Genomic DNA, 25227 nt, shown 5'->3' with positions numbered 1-25227 from the left:
GCCCTGCTAGGGAATAGCTAAGCTCTCCATGCAAGCAGTCTCTCTACAATTGAAAAAAGTCATTCCTGCTGCATTGAGGACCTTTTGAAGAACTTTCATGTGTTTCTGCTCATGTGAATCCTTAGAAATACCCAGAATACCAGGTCTTTAGGCTGAAGTTAGTATCACGTTCACATTGTCAATTTGAGGCAAACAAAGACCAGTTTTCTCTTGACCTATCTTTGTCTGCAACTCAGCAGGATGCTGAAAATCTCATTTTTTGACCACATATATTTTCTCACCTATTACCACTTTGCTAGGGTAGTCTTGGTACTGACTATAATTGAAGGTCTAAGATCATAAACCAGCTTCTATTCAAGCATCAATAACAGGGCAAAGGCTTATGAGTTAGCTTTATTTGTTACATGATATATTTCAATGTCTTCTGGGTTTCTGACTCTTGCTACTAATGTTAATATCAGTGAAACATTGTTCATGCTACACAAGCATTCGTCTACAACCACAATGTAATGAATTTACAAAACAATGTTCAAGTAGGATTCATTAAAAAATGTGTGTATGTATACATTTGATATGTATATTGTTTATTAAAAAGCATTTATATATTTGCATATGAATAATTCTAGCTGCTTAAGGTCTAAATTGCTTAATAATTAATTTGAGTTAATGACTAATGATTCTACTGAGCTGATTGAATTCATAACATAGTAATGCAGTTATCAAGCAAATAATTTGCAGATCACGTGGCTTGCTTTGTTTCTCTCATGAATACATATCTTGTTCCTCTTTCGCAAAATTTTCAACAACGTACAATTGAGCACATCAAAAAGCTACACTGCAAGTGTCACTTCACATCAGAAGACCTGCATGATATCCCTCACTAGTGAATCTCAATAAATTATGAGTTTCAAAGTAATTGCAATTATGCCACTTTGATTTTTCATGTTACTTTTAAACATAAGGGAAATAAAAGCTTAGAAAACTGATGGCATTCTTCAGAAATGAGTAAGATATAAGTAAGGCCGGTCTAGTTCATGTCTATTACAAACTCTCAGCTTGTTCTGATTAAGTCAGTGGTGAACTCCATATTGTAATTGCTATTCATGGACAGAAAAAATGGAAATTGGAGGAACTGCAGAATACATTATAGGAAGTGAGTGATGCCCCCTGTGTGTCTGTTAAATGAGCACAGCCTGATGCCAGTGGCTCTTACCTGTATTCCTAGCTACATGAGAGCCTGAGATTGGGAGGACTGGTTCAAGGCCAGCGCTACCATTAAAGATTCCCAAACTTCATTGCAACAGAGAACAAACAAAAGGCAAGGACACATCCCAGAGGAAGGAAGCCCATGGTGTATGGAACTATGTCGTCAAGAGGACCACCATCCAGGCATCAGCAGGAGCAAAACGCCAACTCAAAAATAACTAAAGGGACTGGGAGTTTGGCCTAGTGGTAGAGTGCTTGCCTAGCATGCACAAAGAACTGGGCTTGATTCCACAAAAAGCTGGAAATGGTGCTGTGGCTCAAGTGATAAGAGTGCTAGCCTTGAGAAATCTCAGGGACAGTACTCAGGCCCTGAGTTCAAGTCCCATGACTAGCAAAAATAAATAACTAAAGGAAAACCCAGATGAGAGATATGGCACAAGTGGTAGAACACAAGGCCCTGAATTCAAATACCAGTACCGCCAATACATTAAAAAAATATTACAACAGCACTTACTGCATTTCATTAATAAGGAACATTTCAGTTTTTTGATTGGGTCTAGTGAGAGAATGCAAAGCAGGAAGTCAGGGCATGTGAACTACCTGATATATGAACACAAAGATGCCCAAGGCAATTCCAGTATAGTTCAATTAAGTGGAAAGAGAAAAACAGCTTGTCCAAAAAGTACACTGCACATTCCACCATAAATTAGGCTGATTTCAACTAGTTTAGTTAATTTCATTCAATAATTAATGCTAAAGTGTATACATGTTACTGACTCCTAATATTTAGTAGCCAAAAAAAAAATTTACATTAGGCCAGGAGCGTAGCCTACTGGTAGAGTGCTCCCCGAGCCTGCATGAAGCATGGGATCGATTCCTCAGTACCATATACATATTTTAAAAAAGAAAGAAAAAAGCCAAAAGTGGTGCTGTGGCTCAAGTGGCAAAGTGCTAGCCTTAAGCAAAAAGTGTCCAAGGATTGTGCCCAGGACCTGAGTTCAAGTTCTAGGATTGGCAAAAAAGATCTAAATTATTTTTAGCTGTTCACTTTCTTTTGACAACACAGACTGCAGTTTTTATTTTCCTTTCCATTACAATGTCTTGAGTTAGTTAGTTTGGGGGTGGTGAGAGACAAGGAAAGTTTTTACCAAACTAATCACTAAAAGTTGTTAGGGCCTTTTACCAGAGCTAACATGTTCATTTTTATCCTAAAAGTGTGTAAGGAGATGAACAAATCCCCCATTTATGTCTAGTCAAAGAATAAGCCATTTCTTTTTCAGGAAGAAATGACATCAAGTGAATGGGGAAAAATAAAGGAAGTGTGTGGATATGAGTAAGCTTAGATTTGGGCACGGTAACTCACGCCTGCAATCCTAGCTACTCAGGAGGTTGTGATCAAAGGATCAAGGTTCAAAGCCAGCCTGGGCACAGAAGTCCATGAGACTCTAGTCTCCAATTTACCACCAGAAAACTGGAACTGTGGCTCAAGGGGTAGGGCAGTAGCCTTGAGCTGAAGACCTCAGGGACAGTGACCAGGCCCACGGTTCAAGCCCCACGACCGACAAAATCAAAAAAGAGTAAAAGTAGAAAAGATGCTTCTTTTACATAGAGCTATGCAAATTTTCAGAAACTTTTGAGAATGTGTTTGTAAGAAAGGAGTAAATGACTTGAAGAGGACTCATGCCTGCTGTTGGCAAACTGTGCTCTGTGGTTGTGATATATCCTGGCTTGTTTCCTGGTCTGTCACCTCATCTGCTCTCCAGCCCTTTAGCATTCATGTATCAAACACTTGCTATACACAAGGATAGGCAGAAAACTGTGCACAATATTTATACAGCTTGTGCAAATGCAAATGTGAAAAAAGCAACATAAAGAAGTCTTAAACAGAGAATATGTAACAAAACCTTTGGATTGATCTGCTAATTTATGAGTTTAGAAGACTAGACTCTCAAGCATGTAATATTTTATTGCTTCAAACATGCACTTTAAATAGTTTGTCAATTGCAGGTATTTTCAAGTAAATTAATTTTCCTTCCCCCACCCCCACTTTAGTCAGTCATGGGTCTTGAAATGAGGGTCTGAATGCTTTCCCTGAGCTCTTTTGCTCAAGGATAGTAACTCTACCACTTCGAGTGACAGACCTCCTTCCAGTTTTCTGGTGGTTAACTGGAGATAAGAGTCTTTTCTGCCCATGCTGGCTTTAAACCACGATCCTCAGATCTCAGTCACCTGAATGATTAGAATTACAGGCGTCAGCCAACAATGCTCACCCAACTCAATTTCAATACTGAGACCTCATGCCATTTACACTGATAGCACCATCTCAATAATAAAAATAATCTACTGAAAATTGTATTTCCCTTCACATACTTATTTCATCTGACATGAATTCTTTCTGTGGTACCAAGGCCTAGCAGGCTTCTGTCTAATGCCACTTGTGGTGCAATGCTGATGAGTTTTCCTCAGCTGCATCTGCTGTGGTTTTCCCAGTGTGGTGTTTACGCTACAGAACATGATGGATTGTCTCAAATAATATGGGGAAGAATGCCATACTGAAGGGATGTTCTCCATGTCAATAAAGAGAAGTTTTGTGCTTAAACGAAGAGGAGGTTCTCAAAGGAAAGTGAGAACTGACATCTTTTAGGCAGATATACAGAACAACCAGGTTTGAACTTCTCATTCTACAAACAATGGCCATCAAAATTATTAGAGCAGCTTGCATTCCTCCGAGCCAGCTTTTTTCCCTTCACTTGACACATACTTCAGCCACACAGAGTCTTAATCAAGAGGGAGCTCTGCACTTCTATTCACTAGAGAAAAATAAAAAGGCTAAAGCTGCATAAAATGGATAAAGATGGGGTGTCAGAAAAAGCACAGTTTCTAAAAAAAGGTCGGAAAAGGGGACAGGCTCACACAAGAGAGAAGCTACTTAGCCGGGTTCATGGATTTAATTCTTCATCTGCCTGGAAGAGTCCTGTGGGCCTCAGGGGTTGACGTGACCTTCCCCCTTTCCATTATTCTGGAAGTGCACTTGCTTCTGCTTGACATATAAGACATAACCCAGTGACCTCAAGAACTGCCAAAGGCATAGCGCCCTTTTGAAATGTTCTGTGTACACAGAAATTAGCTGCATGCAACAATCCAATGACATCATCTCCTTTACATTTATTTTAAGGAGGAAATTTTTGCAACAGACTGATGGAAAGCAATATAATCTGCTATGTATAATACATTCTTGGCTACTTAACAATAAATTTATTAGTTTTTAAATATTAAATAATGTAGGCTGGGCATGGTTGCTCATGCCTGTAATCCTAGCTACCCAGGAGGTTGAGATCAGAGGACTGATGTTCAAAGCCAGCCCAGGAACTAAAGAACCTGAGACTCATCTCCACTTAATCACTAGAAAACTGGAAGTGGCACAATGGCTCAAGGGGTAAAGAGGTAGCCTTGAGCTGAAGAGCTCAGGAACAAAGCTCGGGCCCAGAGCTCAAGTCCCACAACCAACAAAATAATAAAGAGGGGGGGGAGGGAATAATGTATAGTTCTAACCTTCCAAGAGCTACTACATTAGCTTTATTCATGCAAAACTGTGTTCTTTTCACAATAGTATTTTTTACTAGCATTAAAAAGTGATCATTTGAACAGTCTAATGACAACTAAAGACAACCCAACTAGCTCCTACAAGACAATCACCATGTCATTTACTCCCGTCTTCTACTGGGCAGGAATTAATTATTTCACAACATAAGAAGACATTGCAAGTTTGAGAGTGGCCATGGCATACCTGATGATACCCATACCAAACATGAACTTTCCTTCTCGTACTTACAGCTGCCAAATTTCAGAGGACATGAATGAGCATCCATTGGAAAATCCTCCAAATGCATTGGACATTCAGCTTGCACTGTAAGCCTAAAAGTGAAAATGCCACTCCTTGTGTAAGTAAATCGGCAAAACTGAAAACATCATACATCAATTGTTGTCAGTAAAATCAATGATCAATTACAACGTGTGTTAGAGTATCTTATTATGTCAGTTCACAATTCACATTTAATTACACTTAGGAGACATCTCATAAAATATTCTCTTGTTTAATAAGAACATAATAAATAATAATTAAAATTACACTTTACTCAGTCATTGTATACTCTGTAGTTTTAAAAGTAAAAACTTTCTCTGTATATTTTGAAAGGCTGCTTTTCCACTAATCTTACTATTAACATGCAAGTCTAAATGGAAAAAGTTAAAATACCATAAAATGGAAAGAATACTATTTTCCATATGATCTCTACAGTAATCATAAAGCAAAGTTAACATACCAGTCCAATATTGGCTTATAAAAACTTGCTAAAAAATCTCTCATAATTGTAGATGAGAATAATAGTCTTTATATACACAAACACAAATGAGTACAGGAAAAAATATAAATAGACATAAAGATATATTTCTTAGGAATATCTTGTTGAGATTGAATTGGGTAAATTATGAAAAGAAGTAATATTAAATACATTTTCTGAATCTCAAAATAAAACAAGTAACACGAATTCATTAGTGAAAATAGAATAAAGTAGTTATTACTATGAATAACTCAATATAAGCAATTTTTAGTTGAACATATAAAATTGATGCTATATGATAGTTTGGTTATAAAAAATGAATCATATGTTTCATTCTAATATGTATGATTGAGGCACCTAATTTATTTAATAAAATAATTTACTTCAGAAATAAAAACTTTCAATTACCATTCTGTCTCTAGTAACTTTCTATGGGGATTAGATTCTTAAACTAGATGAAATTATGCATCAAAATCATATAATTTTAATGGGTCATCTCTTTGATTATGGAAAATGAAATTATTTCTTTAGATATAAACAAATTTCAAATTATGGCATTAAAATGCTTCCAATCAGAATGTAGTATAATAAATATCCAAAAAAGAATTTCTATTATTAACTGGAGCAATTAAGGTTGAAAACACTAAAACAAATACTAAGTTCACTAGCATTACTTCCATATCCAACTTTGAGAATTTCATATTATGAGTACCTTAATAATCTGCTAGAAAAATGCACAACTTTGCTAATATTTGCGAATTTCCTTGTGCTGGCTGTTTAGTATGTGGAATTCTTAGTAATATGCGTGGCTTACCAAAGCTACCACGTACCTCATCGTGTACAGCAGCGTTCCATCATCTTGGATTCGAAGCAGCTTGTTTGGCATTGTCATATTATGAGCCACTGACTTTTTCCCATTGTGAAAGAAGGTATCTGGAGTCCAGATTTTGCTAGCCATTAAATTGTTAAGTCGAAGAATATTCATAGGGCCTTTAAATTTTAGTCTTTCATCTTTCCATTTTTGTCGAAAGAATACATCAATTGTATATTCCTGAAAAATAATATAGTATTTCCTTTGAAATAATACACGGTTAGATATAATAGGGTGCACCGAAATTCCAACCAAAAATAATCTTTTAAAGAGTTTACACAGACATCTATCTGGAAAGAAGTCCTTTCTGGTGATAAAGATTATTTGTTTCACTTACCCATCACTGTTGCTTTTTACAATGGCATGAAGTCTATTTATGCACAACATATATTCTCAAAAAAGTAAAAAATATATTTATTTTGTGTAGCTTCTTTCAGTTGAGCCAGAGCTCAAGTAAAAAAATTCTTTACTGTATAATGTAAAAAGGATCTTTTTCTACAGGATATATGCTATAAGACTACGATGGGGGCCGGGAGTTTGGCCTGTGATTAAAGTGCTTGCCTAGCATGCATGAAGACCCGGGTTCGATTCCTCGGTACCACATACGTAGAAAAAAGCCGGAAGTGGTGCTGAGGCTCAAGTGGTAGAGCTCTAGCCTTGAGAAAGTCCAAGCACAGTGCTCAGGCCCCGAGCCCAAGCCCAGGACTGGCCAAAAAAAAAAAAAGAGTACGACGGTAGAAGAAAGAAATCTTTAAAAATACCCATGTAAACTTCTTGGTAGCAAAAAATAAACAATAGCAATAAAATGAAAAGAATCAATTTCTAAGAACCCAGACAGATAGGAGTCATCATTTCCTGTTGCCAAGGAAACTGTAGAATATCATGTTTTCTTTTTTGATCCTAAAAAAGAAATACTGAGCTCTATTGTTAACCAAAAATATGTGAGGGGATGATTATTTCAGTACATTTTATTAATCTAGTTTTAACATAAGAAATTCAACAAATTATTGAGACATTTGAAGCACAAAGATTTTGCGAATACACTTCTCCTAAAACTACATAACTCAGTGGTTTACCTCTACTACTATTTCCCAATCTTTTAACTTACGTGAAATTCTCCCTTTTCATCTTTTCTTCTGCTATCACTTTCTCTCTCTCACACACACTTTTTCTCCATTAAGTGATGTTCTTTTGTTTTGTTTTGCCAATCATAGGGCATGAATTCAGGGCCTGAGCACTGTCCTTGGTCTTCTAAAGGACAGTACAATACCACTTGAACCACAGCACCATTTCTGGCTTTTTCTATGTATATGGTACTGAGGAATCGATCCTGGGTTTCCATGCATGCCAGCCAAGTACTCTAGCACTAGCCAAACCCCACTACCCCCCCCCCTTTCTTTTTGGCAGTCATGGAATTTGAAATCTAGGCCTAGGCATTGTCCCTGAGCTTCTCAGCTCAAGGCTACCCTACCCCTTGAGCCACAGCACCATTTCTACTTTTCTGGTGGCTAACTGGAGACGAGTCTCATGGACTTTAGTGCTAAGGCTGGCTTTGAACCGTGATCTTCGGATTTCAGCCGCCTGAGTAGCTAGGATTACAGGCATGAGCTGCCTCACCTGGCTGTTTATATCTTAAGTAAGATAGAAAATTTTTGTGCTTAATCTGATATTCTACAAGATGTTAAATATTTTGTCAACATATCCTTTTAACATTAGAAAAAAACGAAGCTGTCCCATTACAAAAGTCAAAATGGAAATTCCAAGAGGATACTGTGGACACAAAGCACTAAACTAAAATTATTAATAAAAGGTAAAATCAACAGGACCGTATTTGGAAAATATGATATCATTTGTACAAATCTTAACAGAATTCCAAACAATCACTGAATTATTACTAAGAATCTATGGAAATTTGAATGAGTAATGATAAGAAGCTGAATCAACAACAAATAACGGTATGTAATTAGGAGATGAAGATTAGGGAGGGAGGAACATTCCATAATCCAGTTCATCTTTATACCTTATGACCTAATTATTTATTTATCAATATTTTATTCTATCAAAAGGGAACTTAAAACAGAAAAGCTAGCTTAAAAGATGATTTTTGTACTCTAGTTAATTATTTATGCAGGTATTTCCAATAATGATTTCTCAACTTCCAGCCTAATATGAACCCTCTATAACATTTATTATGCTAGGAACAATAAAGCCCTTCAGAAATATTTTTAAAATAAAACTTCAAATTCAATTGCCCATATCTGTAAGACTAGAAAAGCTTTTCTCTGCTTAGAAAGAGATTGATGTGGCAATCAGATCTTGGAGACCTAACACACAGCAAAGGAGATACTCAACATTTACCAATGAAATTTGGAGATTTCATCTTAAAACTAGATTTAAAGAATACTATTGGTCTTTGAACCCTCATTGTGTCCTGGATGAGTTTTGCCAGTATAATTACAAGATGTGTATATCTTTCATTTGCACCCATACTCCTGGTAACTTTATACTCCTAGTTATTCCCTAAATAAAGGGATGTTTCCAGCAGCCTGAGTGGACACTCTGCTCACAACTATGTTCTGATTCCTTATAATCCTGAAAATTCCGCAAACCTCTGCATGATGGCATGATGACTTTTGTGTGTGTGTGTGTGTTTGTGTGTGTGTGTGTCAGTCATGGGGCTTGAACACTGGGCCTGGGAGTTGTCCCTGAGTTCTTTAGCTCAAGGCTAGCACCCTACCCCTTGATCCACAGAGCCCCGTCTAGTTTTTTGGTGGTTAACTGGAGATAAGAGTCTCACAGTCTTTAATGCCAGTACTGGCTTTGAACCATGATGCTGAGATCTCACCCTTCTGAGTAGCTAGGATTATAGGTGTGAGCCACTGTGCCCGGCTGGCATAATGAATTCTATCACAATTGTATCATCATTTTCTGCCTCAATAATGTTTCTAACTCAATAATGTTCAATAAACTGACCATGGCTTTTGTTTGAACTTGATTTGATTTTCTTCTCAGACAAGTAAAAAAGTAAAAATAAGACCGCAAACAACTTATATCTCTTGACAGATGTACTCTCACAAATACTTTCTGAAGCTCTTATTTTTGTTACATTTCCTAATTCAATTACATTTCCTAAACTCTAAGGAAAGAACTGTGTGAGTTTCATGGTTATGATGTTGCAAAATTACTGCAAAAATATATTAAGTGGGCCAGGAGTTTGGCCTAGTGGTAGAGTGCTTGCCTAGCATGCACGAAAACCGGGGTTCATTTCTCGGTACCACATACATTAAAAAAAAGCCAGAAGAGGTTCTGTGGCTCAAGTGGTAAAGCTCTAGCTTTGAGAAAGCCCAAGGACAGTGCTCAGTCCCTGAGTTTAAGCCCTAGGACTATATATATATATATATATATATATATATATATATATATGTGTGTGTGTGTGTGTGTGTGTGTGTGTGTATGCACATATATATGTTTGCATATATATAGTTTAGGTATATATATATATATATACCTATATATAGGTATATATAGCTTAATATATTAAGTAACATATTTTTAATATTTATATAAATTAGATCATACTGTGTATATTTCTAATAAATATGTTTTGCAATTAATTTGCTGGACTTTATTATCACAGTATATCTTAAATTTTGATTTATTTTCACCGAATATTGTATTATGTTAGAAGACTATTTTACAATATGTATTTTTTTCTCTTAGTCTTACATATTTTCTCTATTTCTAGCTTGCCACAATCACAAATGATTTTGCTATAGACACTTTTGTCCAACACTTCTAGCACAAAGGAATGAGAATTACTGGAGATCAGAGGTCATCAAGTTTTTACGGTGAAGGTTTCAGTTGTGAACACTTTAAGATTTATAGGCTTTATGGTCAATGTCACAACTACTCAATTCTGTGATTAGAGTGTGAAAACAACCATAAACAATACCTAAGTGAATGAGCATGGCCGTGTTCCAATAAAATGCTGTTAGCAAGAATAAACGACTGCCAATATTTGGCCAAGGGCCATTCTAAGCTAAGCCCTGCCCTAGACTGAGTCTACTAGTGATATTTCTGGAATTTATGATACGACCTTTAAAGTGACAAGATATTGCCAAGTGGAAATCCTGGATGTATGCTCACATATGTTCTCACAAGCAGTGTAAGAACTACCTTGTTGCTCTGCAACTTAGACTAGATAGACTCAGTGATCCCAATTAGCATAAAATAGTTCAAAGCTCTTACTGTACGGACTTACCAGTTAACTTATGGAATCTAGATCATTTTCAGATGTTTATTATTAATATTATCTTATTACAATGTTATTATAAATTTATTGCCTTCTAGTTAACATACTTCCAATCTATTTAACATAATTTAATTCTGTCCTATATATTCTGCTCTAAATTTCTCAATTATGAGCTGCCTATTCATTTAATTTACAGATTTTGCTTTTAGATTGTCTCTCACTCAACTATCTCATTGTATATGATATATATTTATAATGAAATATTATTTAGACATAAGGAAAAAATGAAATTATGTTGTAATGGGACAAATCCCATATTTCTTTATGGCTAGTACAAAGAATAAACCATTTCTTATTCAGGAAGAAATGAGATCAAGTGAATGAGGAAAACCGAAATGTAAGTGGGTGAATAGGAGTAAGGGTAGAGCTGGATGCGGTGGCTCACATCTGTAATTTTAGCTACTCAGGAGGCTGAGATCACGGTTCAAAGCCAGCCCAAGTACTAAAACGTCAGTGAGATTCTTATCTCCAATTAATCACCAGAAAACCAGAAGTGGCACTGCAGCTCAATGGCTAGGGCAGTTGTCTTGAGCTGAAGAGTTCACAGACAACTCTCAGGCCCAGAGTTGGAAGTCCCACGACCAACAAACAAAAACAAAAAATATGTTGTACTGTGGAAGTAGATAAAAATGGAGATGATTATGTTGTATAAAATAATTAAGGTGCAGAAAGTCCATTATTCATTTTTGCTTACATGAGAAATCTAATTATTAATAATAAAAACATGAAATTAAAAGTTGTACTGTGTAAGGAGGAACAAACTGAGAAAGAAGGAGAAATAAAGGAGTAAGTGAAGGTTAATAAATGAGGAAATAATAGGGTAAGTATGGAAGTATGGTAATAAAACCAGTAGTATCTATTTTATTTATTTTTAATGTTTTTATTTTTTTTTTATCAGTCCTGGGCCTTGAACTCAGGGCTTGGGAGCTGTCCGTGCACTTTCTCAAGGCTAAAGCTCTACCACGTGAGCCACAGTACCCATTTCAGGCTTTTTTCTATGTATGTGGTGCCGACAAATTGAACCCAGGTCTTCGTTCATGCTGAGCAACCACTCTACCATTAGGCTAAACTCCAGGCCTTAGTAACTATTATAAAATAAGAAGGCAAAAAGAGATTTTTAAAAAAATGGTAACAGAGGAGGTGAGTTTGATCAATGTACAATATATATACATATTGGAGACACAAAAATATCAATGGAAAGTTAAAGATCAAAACAGTACAAGATTTTAAGAATTCCATATAGGAAAAGTTTACTTCAACTTCCTCCTCTTATAGATGCTGTCCTAGATGTATTTAGCAAAATTCTTCTTTTAAAAACTTATTAGGAGTAGAAACCAACCAAGGATGCAATATTTTTACAGTTACTAAAATTCTCCAGGTATATAGCAAACTCCTTTATTGTTATTTCTATAATTTCTCCTTCAAAGAAGAAAGTCACTGTCCTTTGCAAAGTCTATTACATAAGCACACTTTCAAGAGGGTACATAAGCTTAGTAAGGACAGCATGTTCATTCATACCTCAGTACATTAATCATAAGCCAATGCTTGTAGCCAGTTTCCGAAGAATTATACCTACTCACTGAATCACAACTAAAGTTTGACTAATCTTGGAGTGATTCTTGTTTACTCTGAGTTCCTAAGTGTATTTAAATTTACTAAATTTATTTCATTACACCCATTTTGCTAATAAAAGCTAGTTTCTCTTGAGTGAGTTCCGATAAGTGTGTTTCTCCTAAAATGGAAGAAAAATGCAGTTTATGATCCAGGTATGGAGCAATTAAATAAACAACACCCTTGGAACACATAAAAATAGTTAAGCTAACAGACTTTGGATGATACAAAGGAGGAGCTAAAAAACAAATTTAACACAGTATGACCATTGCAAAAGAATAAGACAGTTCAGAACAGAGCAGCAGAATGCCAATAAAACCCACTAGTACAGCATCATAAAACTCTATTAAACAAAGATGCACAAACGGAAACTGCAGAACACCACAGTGATGGCATGCATTCATTGTGAGACATGTGGGCTTTTTTTCTATAACTAGTTCACTGGCAAGGCTTAAAGAAAAACATACACAACGAACTCTGATTCTAATAGCTAGTGTACAGAATATCTAATGAATACTAGTTACGCATATAAGAACTCATTTTAATCTAACTTGTGACATCATAAGATGGGCGTGGCAGGGGACTCTAGAAGCAATATTCAAAATTTTTGTAAAGATAGGTTTCCATCTCAGCCCCTGCGCTTCTAAACACCATGTTCATTCAATTACACCACACATAACACAATCCTTGAAGGCAGGTCATCAAAATAATGCTGTCGGATTAAATGTTAGAGTACTAGCCTTAAGCCAAAAAGCTCAGGGGCAACATCCAGGTCCTGACTCAGTTCAAGCCCAAGGATTGGCATAAAAAGAAACAAAAGAGTCATAATACTCAATGGACACATGCGAGAAAGGAAGTAGCTAGTTCTTGAGTAGATTAATCGCTCAGTATAAGAGATGATTTATTTGAAAAAAAATAACAGTAATAGAATTTACCTGCTAGCCTATGTGTAAGGATGGAAAGAAATGCTACAGGAAAAAATTTAGAAAATTGATTAGACATCATGAAGGAGAGCCTAGCATGATTCACCTTCAATGCATCCTTCTATCTTCTTTCCAAGAAAATGAAAGACAAATCCAATAAGAGAGAATGTACAGCAGTAAACAGTCACAATGGAAAATGCCAGGGAGCTGAGCGGGGTGCCACAAGAGAAGGTTGTCAGAGAATAAGCTACTTGTTATTCCTCTGACTAAAAATCACAGATATGTCTCAACAAAGAGCCAGTGTTTACATAGCATTTATCTAAATACAAGTGGCATTGATTGTCGACAGAGAATGTCTAATAAAATAAGTTGGGAAAAAGAATATTGCTTTGTTTTCTTTTCTCCCTTCTGGAAAACTCAGAAAGAGAGGAAGAAGCAGACTGTGTGACTGACCACCTATGGAGCATCCCTAAGTTGGAAACTAATCTGGAAAGGGGGAGGAGAGGTTCTAAATGTCAGAAGAGATTGTCCCATAGACTAATTCCATTGGACTGGATTCCAGGCTAAGACATTGCTAAGACATTGCTGGTAACCTGGAGAAGAGAGTTCCAAAGAATAAAATTCTGACACTTGTAAATTCCTTGGAACAAAGTCAGGAAACTTTTATAACTTCCATGTCTCAACTGGTTTCCATACATCTCAAGCCTTCTGTCTGGAAGAATTCCCTCACCTCATGCGTACTCATGTTCCCATGCTCTGACATGCATACTAAGCGATGGGTCACAATCCACTTTCCTTTGCACAATTGTTGCAATCACAGATTCTCTTCTTCTTCAGCTCTATACCTCTGGCCAATTTCTATTCTTTCCCAAGAACAAGATTCACAATCTTCTTTCTCAATGCTGTGTCACTAGCTACTAACAAACTTCCTAAGACATAGGGGATATGTGATGAATAACTTCTCAATGAATGAATTGAGGTGTTATCAGAAACTAAATGCAGCAATGAAGTTTCTGAACCACAAGGCTTTTAGCAGGAATTGAAGAGAAGGGCATTAGCAAAGGTAAATGATCAGAGTTCTCAGAAATGTTGTGGCATTCTTTCTCTAATACATGATACCTTAATCCTTCCATCCAAATGTGTGCAGTGTCTTCTGTGTGTATATGTGTGGATCCTCTGGGTCTATGTGTATGCATGCACAAAATTTCATTGTCTATGCAATTATATTAAGACAATCATAATAAACCATTTTCTGAATTTTTTTTATTTTTAAGAAGATAAACACTGGGATGTAAAGAGGTGTAAGGATATGGCTCAAAGGAAACCAGAACAGATCGTTAGTACGATTCCTTCTCAACCAGCACGGTAGTACTTCTTTGTAATCCCAGCTATGAGTGAAGCAAAGATAGGAGGATCACAGCCCAAGGCTGGTATTGGCTAAAAGTACAAGACCTTATCTGAAAAATAGCCTGAAACCCAAAGGGATAGAGGCATGGCTCAGAGTAGAGCAAGACAAATACAAAGAACTGAGTTGAACCCACAGTATCTCAAAAACTATGTGAATATTTATAATAATCCAGGAGATAAATTCTGCTATCATAAATCTACTGTGTTTTAGTTTGTCAAACTTACTTCTCTTTGAGGAATGGTCTATCAGTAACATCTTTTACCACTTGACAATGAATAATTTTCCATCCCATTCCCCACTAAAATCCCTAATTGCCTCCCAGGCTCCAGTTACTCTACATTTTGACAGCTCCACAAACGTAGCAAGCTCTTCTACTTTGTATTAAAATATTCTTCTTCCATAAGCACCTGGCCAGTCCTTGTTCTCATAACTATCTATCTTCTTTTCCCAGAAAACTTTGCAAATTCTAGATCCTCAAACTCACATCTCCTCACACACCATATTAATCCCAAATACTTTAATAAAGGTATTATCACACTCTTGTAAGCTAATGAGTTTTTCATGTGACAAAGGCAAAAACTGGTTCTGCTCTACCTGATCACCCAGCCCTGCGCCATTCACAGTAGCCACTCAGTGAACCCTGTTTGATGCCCAGAGTCATTCTTCTAGTTACCTAGAATGTAGTGAAGCAGAAGACAGGAGGAGACCCTTACAATCCTGAATGCAATTTCACCAAAACATCATATAAAAACAAAGAATGATTATGTGAAGTAACCGAAAAAGACAAGTGCAATCTGAGCATGTCTTTGAATACCTAAGTATAAGGTCCCCAGTTGGGAAAGGAAGAGAGAAGAGGAACAGGGAAAACAAGCAAGGGCAGAGAGCTGTGAAAGATGCTGACATATTCAGTTCAATGCAAGGAAAATGAAAGCCTCACTGAGAGTGATAATGCCTTACCACCGCTGCCCTCTGTCTCCTCTTGCTCAGACGGGCTGCTGAGCAGGGCGGCCTGCACTCTTTCCCACTTCCTCACCTCCCACATGCTCGCCCACAGCAATCTGGTTTCTTTTACCATGATTAATCTAATGGCATATTTAAACATTTTTCTTAGATTGAACATAATAGGACATGATTAAGTTTCGCCTATACTGATATTCCTAAACCCACATTGACCTGCTGTTATGTAAGCATGGGATAATTCTCATAGGACCCGAGACCTGCCCTTGCCTGTCAGTCTCCATGTAATAATCGATCATGGGAAATGTGTGAGAGTGGGACCAGCTGATAAATTGATGAGCCTTCATCTAGGCATGCCAGGATGTGTCTTGCTCTCTCCCCACAAAAGACAAGCTCCAGACATGCAATCTGCAAAATGAGCAATCTCCACAATTTTACTTTGAAAATCACTCTGTGTTCAGAAATAGTTGCTCTTTGTTATGAGGGAATGCCTCTCTCACCTCAAATTGGAAGAATAAAGAAGAGAAGTAGTAATTTCCCACTATTCTCCCTGGCATAGGAAAGTAATGGGTGGAAGAAAATGCTGCTACCTGTCCTTTTTTCTGAAACTGTTGTCCCATTCCTTCAGTGAGATGTGACTATGGGTTTATGTATAATCAAATGAACTATATGAACTTCTACGTCACAAAATCTCACCTTGGTAAAAGGCTGTTGTATGTCACTACACCTGATATGGAATGACATACTTTTCTGTCTGACTTCAACAGTGAAGGGTCAAATTTAAGAGCAGAAAATCATGATCAAAGTGAATTGAAGAAAATAGCACTTGCAATTACTTAAATCCTCTTTCTGTTATTTAAATACTCATGCTCTAGACTTTCTGCAAAGTTAGGAATATCTTTTCACTTTACTCTCTTTCCTTGAACAACGCTGCATCACAACGACCATCTATAAGCCATCTTCTGCTACTGAGATTTTGGGCCTATGGGTCCAAAACGCAAGTGTCTCTCCACAAACAATCAAGACAAAACCAAAGAAAACCTTTAATCCTTCCTCTATAACATAGCCGTGTGGATGTATTGTCATTCAATGAAACCTTTCAAATGTTTATACTGAGTTTCTTCAACTTCTATACACATCAGTAATTCTGTCAAATCTACAAAATTGAGATCTTTTAAATCTTTTCACATATTTCCATCTTCATAACAAAGCTGTGGTCTCCCCCATAAACATCTCTTGCTTTTTAGCTTGAATTTCCTTATTCTCTTCATTAATACAAACTGCTAGACTACAGAAAATCTACTCCCTGCCTATGCCCTGAATTTGTACCCTGAGTTTCTATAAATCTTGTAGAAGGTTTTTTAGGGTACACATAAAAGTACATAATTATTAGATGCAGATTTATGTACCCTGCATTGGCTCTTATGAATGCCTAGATCTTAACATAAGGCCAAGAAACAACCATTTAATGTTTATCCATAGTGACCCTCAGGCAACAAATTTTAGGACAGTACTAGGAAATACCTATTATATAAAGGAATAATCCCCAATTCTAACCTTCAGCTTTTCAAAAATACCTATAACTATCCAATAACCAAAGTTGCTTTTAATGTAGTACTTGCTGAGTGCATAGCAAGTTTCCTTAGTTAACTAGACTGACATGTGACAACTTCTTCTTTTTTTTTTTTGTTTGTTTGGTTTTTTTTTTGTTGTTTCTTTTTCTTTTTTTTTATTGTAATTAGTAAAAGGGTTACATGATATTTGCCAGATAGAGGGTGCATCACATGTGACAACTTCTAATAAAAGATACCAGATAAAATCCAGTAAGAGGGCCGGGAGTTTGGCCTAGTGGTTAAAGTGCTTGCCTAGCATGCATGAAGACCCGGGTTCGATTCCTCAGTACCACATACATAGAAAAAAGCTGGAAGTGGTGCTGAGGCTCAAGTGGTAGAGCTCTAGCCTTGAGAAAGTCCAAGGACAGTGCTCAGGCCCTGAACTCAAGCCAGGACTGGCAAAAAAAAATCCAGTGAGAAATTTCAAGCAGCTATTAAGATCTAATAAGTCTCTAAATGTTTCAATGATGTCAACTAATGAACTACACAACGCTCCAATGAGAAATTTTAGGACTGAAAAGATCATGCTCTGTGTTTTCTCATAGAAGAAGAGAAGTACTAATGAAGAGAGCCAATATAATTAACAAACCCAGTTCACATTTCTCTGACTGATTCCAAGGGCCAAACTCAGAGCCTTGCATTTGCCAGGCAAGTGGTATTCCACTGAGTGAAATCCCAATCCCTAGATAGATTCTTATAGCAAAAGGGTAAATCCTGGATCAAAGATCTCTATGTTACTTTAAAATTCCCATTGTTCAAGTTCTAATAATAACATTTAGCAACAGATATTCTCTGACTGAAGAACTTAGTAAAAGTAATACATTTAATATTTACACCAGTTGTGTATGTAAGAATATGAACAAACTATGCAAATGTCCGTTAATTTAGGAAAACACATTCTATATGCAAAGCCAGAAGAAGAGAAAAGAAATGAATTAGGAATCATGACTAAAACGTTGGTCAATTGTCAGCTACTTTGTACTTTTCTGAAGTTTAATTGCCTTCCTATTCATGTATTTTTAATTGTACACATTGTAATTCAATTCTGTAATTACATTTTAGATATGCAACTTTCTTTGAATAATTACACTAATGATGAGATTATAGCCACACTCTCATGCTTGTGCATGCAAGTGTGTATAGAAGTGTGTGTGTGTGTGTGTGTGTGTTTTCTTTGGTTCTTAATTCTTTTTGCTATGTTGCTTTTTCCTCTCAGGCTAATGTCATAACACATTTTTATCATTGAATTGAACAGGAGAACTTAAGGCTTTAGTTTTTCTGTGAGTATTACACACTACAAAGAAATAAAAGTATACCAGCTAAGTTATAAACATAAATTAAATGTATTCTGTACTTTTTCCCATTAAGAAATTGCTTCTGAGATGCCCTAGAACATATGAGCAGATCCACAAACTGTGATACCTATACACAATGGAATTTTTTTGATAATATAGATCTACTTTGTTATAATCAAAAGTCCTTTGGGGGCCAGGAGTTTGGCCTAGTGGTAGAGCGCTTGCATAGCATTCATGAAAACCCGGATTCAATTGTTCAGCACCATATACATAGAAAAAAGTCGGAAATGGTGCTTAGGCTCAAGTGGTAGAACTCTAGCCTTGAGAAAGTCCAAGGACAGTGCCCAGGCCCTGAGCTCAAGCCCAGGTCTGGCAAAAAAAAAAAAAGCCTTTTATGAAGGGGTCAGGAACACAGCTCTGTGATAAACAGGCCTGACGTCAAAGCAATGAATTCTACCAGGTGATATTGGAAACAGAACACAGGACATACCACTGTCCCAGGACTGTGTTCCCTACTTGCCTTTATTATAACAAAATAAGCTTTCTCTTATTTTTTTAATCATTGTTGGACTCACCTCCACCAAGTCGTCACTAACCTCTTAAGATACGGAAGCATGTAAATTCAATGGGGCATACTGTATATGTGTTTATTCATTTAAAATAGGAAAGGAAAGGGGAAAAACAAGATGATTGGGAGGGGGTGGGAGAGGGAAATGGGGACAAAAACATGAGAAGGGCTATCAATGTGTAAGAAGTAAGGCACTTACTATCTGGTGAATATAACTGTAACCCCTTTATACATTACAATAATGTTAAAAAAAAAAAAAGCTTAAATAGCCATGCACCAGTGGCTCACTTATGTAATCTAGCTAATCTGGAGTCTGAGATAGGAGGATTACAGTTCAGCGCAAGCCAGAGCAAGAAAGCCTGTGAGATTCTCATCTCTAGTTAACCAGGAAATGATGATATGTAGAGGTGTGGCTCAATAAGGGGACAGTGCCCAGGCTCTGAATTCAGGCCCCATGACTGGCACAAAAAATAAAAAAATAAACAGAAAAAAATTAGCCAACAAGTTAAAAAGACAGCCTACAGAATGGAAGAAGATTTTTGCCAGCTCTATATCAATGTTTTAATATCCAGAATATACAGAGAACTTAAATCCAGTTAATACATTTATATACACTTTCATATCACCCAACATATTTACTTATGAATTTGTAAGTTAAATCTAGCTACCACATATAAGAGAAAACATAAATAACATAAATCTTTTGTTTCTCAGGGCCTGACTTAACATATTTTTTGTCTTCCCATTTCTTTACAAACAGTACAATATTTTTTTCTTTCTAATGGATAAGTAAAATTCTATGGTGTATATATACCACATTTTCTTGATCCATTCACCCACCGAGGGGCATATGGGCTAATTCCAATCTTTGGCTATAGTGAACAATGCTGCAGTAAACATGGTTGTATTGGTGGCTTTACTGTATATTGGTTTGTAATATTTTTTCATTTATTTTTTATTATCAAGGTAATGTATAGAAGGTTTCAGTTACATTCATCAGGTAGTAGGTGCATTTTTTCTCACACATTGATACACCTTCTTAAGTTTTTGTCCCTATTTCCCTACCCCTATCCCCATCATCTTGTTTTCCCCCTTCCCTTTCCTATTTCAAACAAACAAATAAATGTATAACAATATACCAGATAACAAAGTATCAGATACCGTATCAATACGAGATCAGCCAAAGGGCAACAAAGAAGAGAAATAACATAGTACATTAAGAACAACAATCACTCAAGATAAAACTTTTGTTTCCATATCCTAGACTGGTTTGTAATTTTTTAGTTAATTTCCCAGGAGTAGACTTGCTGAATCATATATTCATTCTTTTGTATGTATATATATCATACATACCTGTACGTATATATATAATATATATAATTATTATTGTAAAGATGATTTATTGAGGAGTTACAGTTACATAAGTCAGGTAATGAGTAAAAGTTTTAAACCTCTTCCCTCATTTTCTCCATTTTTTCCTTCCAACCCTCTGCAAAGTTGTATGGTTCATTTTCTAGTATCATTGCTGCATTTTTTCCACACTTTGTAGCACTATTTTTGTGCTCCTCTGACCCTTCTTAAAACAGATAAACTTACTTGTAATACCAAAGATACAGAAAACAAAACTAGTGCCAAAAGAGAAAAAAGAAAGAAAACAAACAAAATAAGAAAACCTGTTGCCTCCATTTCTTGGCGCTCATTTAAATAAATAGCAATTTATATGGTCATATGCACATAAAGATGGAGCCTTTGGGATCCTCTCCTAGGCATATCCTCCTCTGGTCTCACTGTGTGATTGTTTAGACTCCTGTATAATTTATCATGTCCAATTGCATTTTCTATCTCTCATCATCTAGTCTGTTTACTTATAGATTTATAGGCACATTTTAGTTACAACAAATGAGAGAAACCATGCAAACTGTATTGCTTTGCATCAGACATATTTCATTGAATGTAATGTTTTCCAAGTCTTTCCATTTCATTATGAATGGAATAATATCATTCTTTATGGTTGGCAGAATGGAATACCATTATGTATATATACCATATTTTCTTGATCCATTCATCCACTGATGGGCATCTAGTTTAATTCTGTATCTTAGTTCTGGTAAACAACTGCAGTGAAAATGGTTGTACTGGTAGCTACAGGGTAACTTTCTCTGTATGCTCTCTTGAGTGCCCTTTGTTTAGTCTTTTGAAAAACAGCCATACTGTTTTCCAGAGTGGTTTAATAAGTTTATGATCTCTAGAACCATGTAGTAGCATTCTATTTTGGCCATTTTTCTACCGGCATCTGTTATTGTTAGTTTTCTTGATAATAGCTATTCTAACTGGGGTGAGGTAGAATCTCAATATAGTTTTGATTTGCAATTCTTCAATGGCCAGCTATGTTGAACATTTTTTATGTGTCTATTTTGCCAATCTTTCTTCTGATAAGTCTGTCATTAAGTGCCCACATTCTTAATTTGGCTCCATCTTGTCTACAAGAAGTGAATTCAATTATATCTTGTTTGTGTGTATCTGACCTAGGTGTATAGAGTTAATGTGGTACAACCTTAATTTCCTGGCAATTCAAAGCCAGCCCAGGCACTGAAGTCCATGAGACTCTTTACCTCCAATTAATCACTAGAAAATGTGAAGTGGGGCTGTGGCTCAAGGGGTAGGGCAGTAGCCTTGAGCTGAAAATCTCATGGACAGTGCCCAGACCCAGACTTCAAGACCCATGACAAAATAAGGAGGGAAGGAAGGAAGGAAGGAAGGAAGGGAGGGAGGGAGGAAGGGAGGGAGGGAGGGAGGGAGGGAGGGAGGGAGGGAGGGAGAGAAGGAAGGAAGGAAGGAAGGAAGGAAGGAAGGAAGGAAGGAAGGAAGGAAAGCTAGGAAGGAAGGAAGGAGAGAGGGAGGGAGGGAGGGAAGGAAGGAAGGAAAAAAGGAAGGAAGGAAGGAAAAGAGGAAGGAAGGAACGAAAAAGAGAGAAAGAAAGAAAGAAAGGAAGGAAGGAAGGAAGAGAGACTGAGGGAGAGAGGAAGGAAGGAAGGAAGGAAGGAAGGAAGGAAGGAAGGAAGGAAGGAAGGAAGGAAGGAAGATGAGGATCAACTCAGATTGTGTTTCTGACAGAAAGAATAGCAAATTTTTGTTTATTATAAAAGTGGCACTTCTACTCCCTAATGGGAAGGCAGGGATGTCCTGATAAATTAACTAACAATGTTTATGAGCTCCTGAAATAAAAGGGTTTATTTTGGCTTTGTTTGTTTATCCAGGTGGAAAATTTCCAAACTGTCAACTTTCCCCTTGGGTTATCAGTGAGGGGGAAGAAACGGGAGAGATGACGTGGTGGGAGAATGACTGAGCAAAAGAGACAAGGAAAAACTCCTCAAATTCTCACTCCCTCGGCTATAAAGCAGATGTATCTTTAGAATATTGGGTTCTGGAGTGCATAATGTCTGTGGCATGCATATGATTATGAGCCACACACTTGCAGAGGTGATGGAGGTGGTATAGGACATGTACATTTAGAAACACAAAGTCAGATATGAGGTGGAGGAGGTATGTGACACAATATCCATGAAGAATATTATACAGAATAGTATATATACAATATATGCAATATATTGTAATATATGTATATATGTATGCATATATATATATATATACTTTTGTCTGTCATGTGGCTTGAACTCATGGCCTGGGAGCTCCCTCTGAGATCTTTTGCTCAAGGCCAGTGCTGTACTACTTTGAGCCACAGAGCCACTTCCAGTTTTCTGGTAGTTAATCAGTGAAAAAAGTCTCATGGACTTTACTATGTGGGCTGGCACAGAACCATGATACTTAGACCTCAGGCTCCTCAGTGGCAAGGATTACAGATGTGAGCCCCCAGCATTCAGCTTCAGTGAACAAAATACTACTTCAAGAAATATTTTAATTACAGAATAGTTCAGAGAAGACATGGACAACTAATTTCTAAAGTTTTCATGAATAGTCAATGAATTATCTTGGTGATTCCGGACCATTGGTTTCTAACATACCAGACTAATTTTCTTCTTTTGTCTAACTAAAAATAAATAAATAAATGAACACCAGTCCCACAAAACCCAAAAATTATCACACCTCATTTTTACAAAACCTGGTTTATATATGCTTTCTGTGTGCACAGATTGCACGACAGAGACTTACCTTGCTCACGGATGATGAAAAAATTTTCACCCACAGAAATAACCATCACAACTATGGAAACTGTACAGAACTTAAGAAGTCAGAGAAGCTACATAAGTCCCAGAAAATTACTATCAGTAATATCACTATTTTATTTTATTTGAATTGTAGTACATGAATCCTCTGACAATTTCAATTGTTTACCAATGTAATGGTAAGATCTGTAAAACATGTAAGATTTAAAGGGCCAACCACAGAAAGTTATTACTGTGCTGTACCTTCATATAAACAGATTAACATACTATGTTCTCTATGTATCTGGATAGACATACGATACAGACATACTTCGACAACAGTAAAAAGTATTTATTCTAAATAACACACCACTTTCCAGTATATGAATAAAAAATCTATTAAATAGGGAACACTCACCATATCAGTGTCAGACACTGGGCCAAAACTGGTCACATAGATGTTTGTGAAAACTTCAGTAATACTGTCTAGTGAAAGGAAAACAAAAGAGTGACTATAGATGTTATGGAGTGGGAGCCATATGAAATAGAAAGATTTGAGTACCTGGAATTGTTAGAAAACTGGGTGATAAATTCAAGGGCTGCTCTAAATTTTCTTTACAATGTTTACAACCAACATAAAGTTGTACCTAAAAATATTCTGACCTCCTTACTTACTTAGAGAACAGATTTGTAATCAACAGTATCTTTGTTAAGTATGAACAACATTTTTTTAAGAAACCATCTTAAGTAAACTAGTTATAACAGATTCATCAGCAATAGTGGCAAGAAAACATGGTTCTTATACACTATGGTTCTAAATTTGATCTTTAAAATAAGGACTTTATTCTGTCTTTCCATAAAGGTGTAGATCAGGGTCTTATGCTTGCCCGTGACTCCAGCCCCCTTTTTATTGCTTATTTTCCAAGTTGGCTCTCACTTTATGCTCAGGCCAACTTGAGCTATGATCCACCTATCTACCTATTCCTGCTTCCCTTGTCCCTGGGGATTATAGGTATATTCTACCACAGCTGGGATAACAGCTGCCTACCATTCTGCCCAGCCATTGAGTGAGATGGGTTCTCTGGAAACTTCTTGTATGGATTGTCCTGAAACTCACAATTCTCCAATCGAACCTCCCAAAGAATTAAAATTACAGGCTTGGGCCACAATGATCAAAACATGTCAGTAAAAACATATTATTTTATATAGATGTATAAATCAATATGTCTTACCTATAATGCATAAAAATTGTTAATCATAATTATATTTCACATTAATATAAAATTCTTATTCAGCAATACAGAAGTAAGTGTGCTTATCTCATTATTTATACTAACTTACCTATAAATGCCTTTAAATGTACTTAAGAATATTTGAATTGCAGAGATTAAATTAGACTCTAAAGTTTGATAACTCACTAAGTATAACACAATTAACTGAATTACTTTATTAACCAAACTATGTGAAACTTTTATTTTAAACAGTGTAAATTGGTTATGGGAAGCAGAAAACTCAAAGAAAAAATTTAAAAACAATAAACCTCTCAACTTTATTGAAAAGGGAAAAAATCAGCATTTAGTCTTTCTTCATGAGCTAAGTGTCTCATCTATTGTAAAATGACCAATTTTGTACAAATAACATAAGGAAATATTTTTTTAGTATGATGAACATAATTTCCAGGCACAAAGAAAGTGAAAATGTCTAGGATTTTGAAAGCATGAAGACAAAAATTTAAATAAAATGAACTTTGATAAACTAATTCTAAAAAAGTCTTTGAATGTTGTTATATTTCGGGTACTATTCAACATACGTGAAATATAATCCACATGAAAAATCTATTGCATTCATCCCTTTTTATGATCCCTATGCATATATTCAAAGATGGACAGATATGGAATTGAATTTTTCCAAGGTCCATTGAAGAGTATAGTTGATACAGCAGATTTAAAAGTCTACATAT

General features: G+C 36.3%; 1 protein-coding gene across 2 annotated transcripts in view; it reads right to left on the bottom strand.

The window, feature by feature from the left end:
* Positions 1-25227, bottom strand: part of Gabra2 (gamma-aminobutyric acid type A receptor subunit alpha2) — a 113581-nt gene that overhangs the window by 35786 nt on the left and 52568 nt on the right. The window contains exons 4-6 of one of the 2 annotated variants that reach the window (XM_090343642.1): positions 23686-23753; positions 6377-6597; positions 5039-5121 (exon numbers count right to left, since the gene is read on the bottom strand). In XM_090343642.1, coding sequence (XP_090199768.1) covers positions 5039-5121; positions 6377-6597; positions 23686-23753 — 372 coding nt within the window. The remainder of the gene's footprint in view (positions 1-5038; positions 5122-6376; positions 6598-23685; positions 23754-25227) is intronic. The other variant, XM_090343641.1, reaches the window with a different exon arrangement.

This window comes from Megascapheus bottae, chromosome 13, assembly GCF_031878675.1.
Source record: "Megascapheus bottae isolate mThoBot1 chromosome 13, mThoBot2.hap1, whole genome shotgun sequence".
NCBI classification, from domain to species: domain Eukaryota; kingdom Metazoa; phylum Chordata; class Mammalia; order Rodentia; family Geomyidae; genus Megascapheus; species Megascapheus bottae.
The sequence above is the reverse complement of the archived record's forward strand: the minus strand, read 5'-3'. Positions and strand labels throughout refer to the sequence as shown.